This window comes from Manihot esculenta, chromosome 5 (assembly GCF_001659605.2).
Source record: "Manihot esculenta cultivar AM560-2 chromosome 5, M.esculenta_v8, whole genome shotgun sequence".
Taxonomy (NCBI): Eukaryota; Viridiplantae; Streptophyta; class Magnoliopsida; order Malpighiales; family Euphorbiaceae; genus Manihot; species Manihot esculenta.
Window position 1 is genome coordinate 22712837 of NC_035165.2, and position 8998 is coordinate 22721834.

The 8998-nt window shown below is 37.7% G+C and overlaps 1 protein-coding gene and 1 long non-coding RNA gene across 2 annotated transcripts; one reads left to right on the forward strand and one right to left on the reverse strand.

Annotated features, from left to right (window-relative positions):
* Nucleotides 1–314: 314 nt before the first annotated feature.
* Nucleotides 315–3180, forward strand: LOC110616174 (protein CUP-SHAPED COTYLEDON 3). The gene is made up of 3 exons (XM_021758521.2): nucleotides 315–968; nucleotides 1687–1961; nucleotides 2310–3180. Exons 1-3 carry the CDS (start codon nucleotides 767–769, stop codon nucleotides 3003–3005), a joined length of 1173 nt encoding a protein of 390 aa, XP_021614213.1. The 5' UTR covers nucleotides 315–766; the 3' UTR covers nucleotides 3006–3180.
* Nucleotides 3181–4339: 1159 nt separating this feature from the next.
* Nucleotides 4340–5684, reverse strand: LOC110615060. The gene is made up of 2 exons (XR_002487894.2): nucleotides 5469–5684; nucleotides 4340–4554 (listed from the first exon to the last, which is right to left on the reverse strand). It is a non-coding gene; the product is annotated as an uncharacterized LOC110615060 (long non-coding RNA).
* Nucleotides 5685–8998: the final 3314 nt, after the last annotated feature.

Below are 8998 nucleotides of genomic sequence, written 5' to 3' on the forward strand. Positions count from 1 at the left end.
ATAAGCTTATACAGCTACTATAAACTTTATTTTCTAAATTTTAAAATATCATATATAATTATTTAAATTTAAGAATAGTCCTATCTAAGAATACAAAAAAATATTCTTATGTAGTTTCTTTGTATCGGATAGTTTAACGCTTGAGGATGAATTTATAACATGCATGTAGGTGCATGTGCATCCGATCAATATGATGTTTTACTGTTTCCATAACAACAATCACCATTTAAATTTGATAAAAAAAATCATCATTTTAATGAAAAATAAGTAAGTCTGATGTTAAGTTTTCTATTATTTAGGTTGATTATCATGATTATATTATCTCACAGCTCACTGCTCAGCTGAAGGAAGCCTGTTTCTTTGTGTCCTAAAAAATCTTTCAAGAAAAAATATAAATAAATCCTTATCCCCTAGAAGCTACTCTTATTTACTCTCCCCTTCTACGGACTGCTCAATCTCACCAACTCTCTCCATATCTCTTCCCTACCAATATTTATCTTATTTTTAAATAATATTATAACAAAAAAAAAAAACAAAAAAAACCTATTCCTCTGATGCCTGATTGGATTCCTCTCTTCTCATCAGGTGCGTAGGTCCCTCCCTTATCCCTACTCAACTCAAAATCTTGCTTAGCTTCCCTTCACACTTCGGTGTCAGTGCTTAAATTCCTTATATATCACCACCTCATAATAACCCTTTTTCTTACACATATCATTCTCTTCTCTTCTTGCAAAATCCAACTCCATCCCTTTTCTCTTCTTGGAAAATGTTGGCTGTTGAAGAGCTTCTGTTTGAGCTCACTGGGGAAGATAGAAATGACCAGGGTTTGCCTCCAGGGTTTAGATTCCATCCCACTGATGAAGAGCTTATCACTTTCTATCTTGCTTCAAAGGTCTTCAATGGGAGCTTTTGTGGTGTAGAAATCGCTGAAGTTGATCTTAACAGATGTGAGCCCTGGGAGCTTCCGGGTATGTACGCTTTGTTTTTGCCCTTTTTACTGTTTTTTCTTTTCATTTCATTGGGACATGGCACCATCACAAAATAAGAGTATGCTTTTTTATTTTATTTGTTTGTTTTTCACTTGGCTTGTAACATTCAAGATTCTGCAGAAGTGTCTCTCTTCATTTTCAGTTTTTTCAGTTTTTCGTATGTGAAGATGCATAGTGTTACATTTCTTTGATTGTTCTTGATTGAGTAAAATTGATTGATCTATTGAGCTTAGGCCCATAGGCTAGACATTAACTCTAATGTAACGCAGCAACTGCTTATTTTCCTCGAGATGGACGATTAGCTAGTAAACATAATCTGCAGCCATTAATATACTCTGTCGCTCTTTCACAAATCTCTTTGTAATAAGACTTCATATATACGATCTTCATTTGATGATTGAACTACTGACATTAACGGCCATAAAAAAGATCACCTTAAGTATATTACGTTGGAGAAACGAAGCAAACGCTTGTCTTGGTTAAAGTCCCAAGCTTCTTGATCTATTAATTTCTTGCTGATATATATGAATATTTTACTTATTAATGTCGCTGTCATGAAGCTGAGTATGATACACATATATTTTGGCTAGAAAACATAGCTATACTCTGAAATTTGATTAACTTGTGACGAACACAATACAATAAATGTGCATGTGATAATGGTGAGTCTGTGTCCTTGGTTTTTGTTGTTAATCAGATGTGGCAAAAATGGGGGAGAGGGAATGGTACTTCTTTAGCCTGAGGGACAGGAAGTACCCAACAGGGCTGAGAACAAATAGAGCAACCGGAGCTGGCTACTGGAAGGCCACAGGGAAAGATAGGGAAGTGTACAGTGCCTCAACTGGTGCTTTACTTGGCATGAAAAAGACCCTCGTTTTCTACAAGGGCAGAGCTCCTAGAGGTGAGAAGACCAAGTGGGTCATGCATGAGTACCGCTTGGATGGTGATTTTTCCTACCGCCACGCGTGTAAGGTGAGTTTGGGAGTCATCCCCTTTCACTCTCACACGTGCACCGTGGGAATCAAGCTATAATTTGCTGCACACAACCTCTCTCTCTTGTCCTTTTCTGGGTTGACTTGTTGTATGTGCACGCCGACCACTCCATTTTTTCACTCCATTATTAACCTTCGGGGTAGTTTCTGATGTGATTGCTTCGATTTAACATGCCCTCGCATTTATTATTACTACAGAGAAAATTCATGACATATGCATTAGGATTGCCACATTATAATTTAAGTACTTAAACTCTTGCCGGAAAAATGCTGCCTGCTAATATTTATTACGCTGCTGTGTCGTCCTTGGAATATGTACTCTCTGCAGGAGGAATGGGTGATTTGCAGGATATTTCACAAAACTGTGGAAAAGAAAAATGGCCTTGTGCATGGGCAAGGCTTTCTCTTGGAAGCTGCATCACCACCCATCTCTAGTTCCTTGCCTTCATTGCTTGAAGCTCCATCTAGTATGTTAGAATGTCTAGCTCAGGCTCCAACGGAAGCCCTCCAAAATCCTTTTCTGATTCACCACCGAGAAAGTGATCTCAAAAGTTTACTAGTCTCTCAACCTCATGTACTGTCTGGAAATGGGTTATTTCAACCCTCTTTTACACCAGCTCCCATCACAATCAACACTAGAGAAACAAACAAAAGCATAGACACAAACACCAACAACAACCCGTCACCATCGATGCTCGTCAAGTCCCTACTCTCGCATCAAGATTGCACTTTGAAGGAACACTCCACTATTCCCAAACAGTGCAAGACAGAGCCACACTTTTCCCATTTTCAACTACCTGATGCTAACTTGAACTGGGAGGATAAGATGCATCCGAGCCCATACCAATATCCCTTGTCTTTTGAGATGGATTGCAGTGCTTTAGGGATCTTAGCAGCTGCTGCTGATTCAGGTATTACTACCCATGAGACGTCCACTTCAATTGTTTTCAACAGGGCCGGCTTTCAGATGATGTTAGATACTCCCATCAGACTCCCTGCCGAATCTTGGCCATTGGATACTTAAGATCTTCGAGTGTCAAAACAGCTTTGTGCGATAGTGGTTAATATGTATAGAATATACCAGCAATAGAACGTAGTCACTGATGAGTTAATCAATGTACTGAAGCTGAACCAGTAATGTAGCGCTATCGATCCTAAGTCCATCACCATGCATCTATGTAGTATTTTAGTTTTAAAGATAATGCTTTTGTTTTCGTTTGGACACCTCTTTTCTGGAACTCGACTGTCTGTGGAGATGGTGAGGTGAAAGAGAGAGAGCAAGCAAAAGGTACTTTTAGATGTGACACGTAGATGGGATTGGAGATTCCAGTTGTTCATTACATGGTAATAATTTAACGTCGCCTATTGTTGATGATTGATGACGGGATTGGGTCCCTTTGCATGCATGCGCGCCGCGTAGGTGTATACGGCCTATGAACTGTGTCTAGGGACACAAGGCTTGGATGTATCTAAAAAGCTTTGCATGATTCATAAAGTCGATGACAATGGCATCATGAATTTGTTCATAATCTCTGGATCCATGTACAAGAAACAGCCACCTGAGCCACTAACGAAAATCTCTACAAATATCACATGGTGGCCAATCTACCTGCTTCTAATCATGACATTCTTAGGTACGATCCTCCAGGGACGTTGATATCTGGAGAATTATCCAGGAATTTCTCGGAAATCAGAGTTTATATTACTTAAATTTCATTCTGTGGCTCCAAATACAAAATTCTCGATTCAATTTTTAGCTAATATTGGCTTAACTCTTGATCATCACATCTCAAACTCACGTCACGTAACCACTAGACAAGACACTAGAATCGAGATTTGTTTCTGGGTCTAGACGAGAGCAATAAATTCGGCGAAGTCACATTCCAGTCTACCGAAAAACGCTAACCAAGTCCAAGTCCAGATCTCCATTCAACTCGTAAATGTATAAGAAAGCATAAGTTTATTCCAACAAGAGTCCCAGCCAGAAACTTTACTTTCTATTTGTACAAATCCCTTTAGATTGACAAATTAATAAAAAGGGGGAATGAGGACCTCCACATGGAGATGGTGATGATATACCTAACTTACAAAAGAATCAACACTCATCTAAAACATTTGATACGGTTAATATTACCATTAGGCTTAAACCAGTAAATTGCAACACTTCCAGCAACCAAAAAAAAAGAAAAAGCAGCTCATATGGAGCTCTGATACTCCTCTCATTAGTGGCTTTATTTTTAAGAAATAAAATAGCTGCAATACAAAGCAAATCAAAACATAAGTTATCATTTACAACATGTATTCATCAGACATTACCAATTGTGAAGTAACAGAGAGAGCACCAATGTTAACTCAGCATTATGAATCATTCAGAATTTTATTCCACAAAATGCTTGATGGGGCAGCGTTTACTTAACAACTCAAAGTTGTTCAAATCAAAATGATAAGCGTTTTTCACAAACTACCTACTCATGAAATCCAACTGCTAGATCTTGAATTGAGGATTATTATGCCCAAGCACATCAAAGATAGTATAATCTGTAATCATGCTGACCCAACCATCAAAGCTGCCCCTGTTCCAAAAGCATTGAGTTAAAGTCAGCTGCAGTAGAGATAATAGAAACAAACTCTCAATTCAAACCTCCCGGCAAAGAAAATCTTTGTTGCAATGTTTTCTCTCATTAAAATTAAATATAGCACAAAGCTTGCTATACTGAACATCAGGAATTACCCATTTTTGTATGAACCCCAAACATAACAAAGTTGGAGGAAACACGGGAATCAATCGAATTTTCTCTGTGACAAGGAAAAATGACATGTACAAGCACCAGTGGCAACATTATATTCAAGACTCTGTATAAAAAACACATGGTCAACTGAACCTACTGATCATAATAACTCCAACATGAGCCACAAAAAGTAGTTTGAAACGAAAGTATTTGGATAACCAACAAAAATTTTCCACTAACAATTGACAATCTAGACTATCAAAGCAAAGCTGAACTTAGCTATCCCCTCCTGCTGATGGGCTGAATAGCAGGAATTGAACCTTTAAATCAGCCATCCAGCCAAGAACCCTGAAGCTGTCACAAACAGTAGAACAAAGCTCATATACCATTGGTTCCTGTCAGCTAAGATCAGGTAAAAGCCTAGACCCGATATAAGGGCTCATCAAAGTGAAAGGCAAGTCCCTGTATCTTGTATGGAAGCAACAAGATAGTATCCCCAAGCACCATTTGATGCAGTCAGTGGCTTCAAAACTAAAGCTTAGCTACAGAATGAGAACCGGGCCATCAAGAATTGCTGACACATGAGATGAAAGGAACATTTTGATAACCGCATTCAAGCTAAAATCCAGATCTATCTTGGTTGTGATTTAATAAAATATTTCATTATAGCGCTTCATCCAGAATAATAGAGAATTAGCGATTGTATCAAAGCCCTAAACCTAGAACGAAAATGAAAAGAAGAGAGAAGAAGCACCAACCAAGAGAGAGAAAAAGGAAGACTAGGATCTTATTTGGAGGATTTGTCGTCCTCGGAGTATGACCAACATCGAGGAGGGGAATCTATCATATCCGCCACTATAGCCCCTGGAAGAACAATGGACATGGCCACCCAAGCCAGCTTCTATGGTAGACATTGGCCAAGGACTATGTGGCATGGCCCATGTGAATTGCTACAAGTTAGGTTTCTCATCTTAAACCACTATTTTTATTATTTGTTTATTGTTTTTGTAACGCATTCCACTTATTAAATTTCATTAAATATAATTATTTTATTATTAGTTTTATATAAAATTTATTAACATTATATCAAATCATATACCAAATTATTGTAAAAATAGGTAATATCGAATAAAAAATCAAGTGTAATTGCAAAAAGTTTGAATCCAGGTGAGATTCAGTTAATCAAAATAAGAAATTTTGAGTTCTATTGATTTTACAACATTGGGAATTCCAGAGGTAAAAGGTTCTCTTTCTAATATTTTAGAGAGAAACTCTCTTTCTGACTGTTAATCACTGTTTTTAGATTTTTGGCCTTTAACTTGCCACGTCATCAGCCTTCATCTATCTTTCTAGGCAAGTGAAGACGGACCTTTTCCTTTCCGTATGTAAATCTTCAGTCTCCCCACACTATGAGGGTTATACATACTTTTTTTTTTGTTACTATCAGAGCTTAACTTTATAGATTCTGTAGATTTTTCTTGAATTAGTATTCTTAATTATATTCTGATAATTCTTTTTCGTATTTTCGTTTGTAGGACAATGCCGCTCAGAATAGGTAATAGAAGTCGAGGCCGTGGTGTTCGTACAGTTAGATTAGGTGATATTGGTCAACCTCATAGGGATCCTACAGTTACATCTCCACCTCTAGAAGGGGTGGCATATCATGTTTTACCTGAGAGCAGAGAAGGGCTTAGAGATTCTGTTTCTCATAGTGTTGAATCAGGGGCATATCTGACTGCACCACCGCCTCCATCGGCACCCGCAATTGCACCTCCTATCGCACCTGCAGCTCCACCTCTTATTCCACCTGTAGCACCAGCCAATCCTTTTTTAGATAAATACAGATCTGGATGCTTTTGTAGGGCAAGTAGTTACACCTAAACCTAGAAATCCATGGGAGATAGTGGATCATGCTAGACGTTTGGGGGCTTATGATTTTGAGGGTTCTTCTAATGTTGATATTGCAAATAAATGATTAAAGAAAGTGATAAAAGTGTTTGAATTAATGAAGCTGACTGATGCAGATAAGGTAGATAATGTACATGGATTGCTTCAGGGTAAGGCTAATGGTTGGTTTGATGGCATACGTCGCAGACATGGAGTCAGATTGACTTGGGATCAATTTATATACGAATTTCGCCAAGAGTATTTGTCAGAAAGTTACAGGAAGGGAAAACAGGATGCATTTTTCAGGTTGTTTCAAGGAAGCCTCTCAATAAGAGAGTATATTGACAAGTTTGAAGACCTCTATTGCTTTGTTTCAGACATATTGCTTTCTGAGTAAGCTAAATGTGACAGATTCAAACAGGGTCTACATGTCAATATCAGATCATCTATGACTGATAGAACATATTTTAGTCCATTTTCTCTTGATATTATTAATGATTATTTACATGATTTCTGCTTAATTTAGTGCTCTTGGCATTGTTTTGCAGAAAATGGTGAAAAATGACATTTTGGAGAAAATCCCCTTAAAACTGCCTTAAATGGAGCAAAGGAGAGCAAGCCTGCCAAGTTGGAATCAAGTCAAGCTAAATAAGAAAAGTTCTAAATAAGGAAAGTGGCAAATATGGAAAGAACATTCAGCCAAAGCAATTTGAAATTCAAAATTCAAATCTCCAAGTAGCCTTTTCCTTAATCAAGAAGCCAAGCCTAAACTTGCCATATATGAAGAGTCAAATAAGGAAAGTATTTTGAAATTCAAATCTTCAAGATTCATATTCAAATTTTGAATTTCAAGATTCAGCTTGCCAAAGAAGTCAAAGAAAGTCACACATGCCACACATGCCTTGCACATTCAAAATTCAAATTGCAAAGAAGGCTCCACCTTCCTTATTAGTGCATGGGCGGCAAGGAGAGTATGAAGGCAAGTCTTGGGCACCTTGAGCAGTATCTTGAAGACACTAGGGCAGCAAGCAAAGACCAAAGAGCCCTCTCCTTGCAATTGAAGATAAGTCCCATGTTTTTCCCTCCACACATGTGCATAGATGGCACACCTTGGACCAAGGGTATTTTGGGCAGCCTCTAAAAGATACATGGACAGCCAAGAAATCCTAGGCAACCTCTCAAGACATATTTAAAGACTTCAAGAAGACCAAGAGAGGCAGATTACCTCTCCCCCCATTCGGCCAAGCAAGGACCGACGCTCCTCTCCTCCCTTTCAAGCAATCGGTTCACCTTTTCATCTTCTCTTCTTGTTTTTGATTTTTGTTTTAGCCATGAGTGGCTGAAACCTTTTATTCTAGTTGAAGATTGGTTGAAACTAAGGTTGTTTTATGGATTGTGAGATCTGAACATAAACTATTTGTCTTTGATTAGTTCAATATTCATGTAATTGTGTGCTTGAATCTAAGATTGCTTTGTTGTTTTGATCAAATTGGCCACTTGGTTCTTGATTGCAAGGTAATTGATTGTTAGTTGGGATAATTTTTAGTCTGTAATTGCTGAAATTATTCTGACCTAAGAACACTTGGTGTAATAACTAAGGAATTGTATGATCTAGCAACATCTCCATGCGTTTGGGGTAGCTAGGATTGGATCTCTCTATTTCTTCATGCAATTGACAATTGTTTTGATGCCTAAGGTCCAAGGACGTTCCTTGGCAATTTTTTAATTAGTAATTAATTAGAGGACGTTCCCTAATTGATTTAATCATAAGGAGAGACATGGTGATGAGAAGCGTCTTCCACCTCCATAACTAATCTATTGAATCAATCAAGAGAACATGAGTTTCAATGATCAATCCAAACAACCAAAGTGGATCCATCTCTTCAACTAGACCTTTCTCATATTAGATTTCTCTTTTATTTAATTATTACTTGCTCATTTAATTGCTGTCCATAGTTTGCTAATCAAATCAATCTCAAACCCCCTCCCCTTTTTACTTTTATTGCACTTTACTTTTGTTCCGCTTTCAGTTACTTGCTTTCAGTTTCTCATCCAGTTTAATCTCTTGGTTTTGTTGAGAAAAATAGATAAGTTTACAATTCTCTGTGGATTCGATCCTTTATCACTATCTGCAGTTGTAAAATTATTGATAACCGAAAAGGTTATTTTTGACCGGCTTCGACAACCGCGAGTCAATGACCTAGTTTAAAGGTAATAATTTTAGAGAGTTGGTGGAAGCAACCTTGAACGTTGAAAAATTTAAGCAAGAAGAGAAAGAGTATGAGCAGAAGAAGAGTAGAAAGCATATACAGGGTTCACAAGGATTCAGAGAGAGACCAGCTAATAGAAAGAGCAATTCATTTCAGTCCAAAACTGAATACAGTGGTAGTGGTAGAGGTTT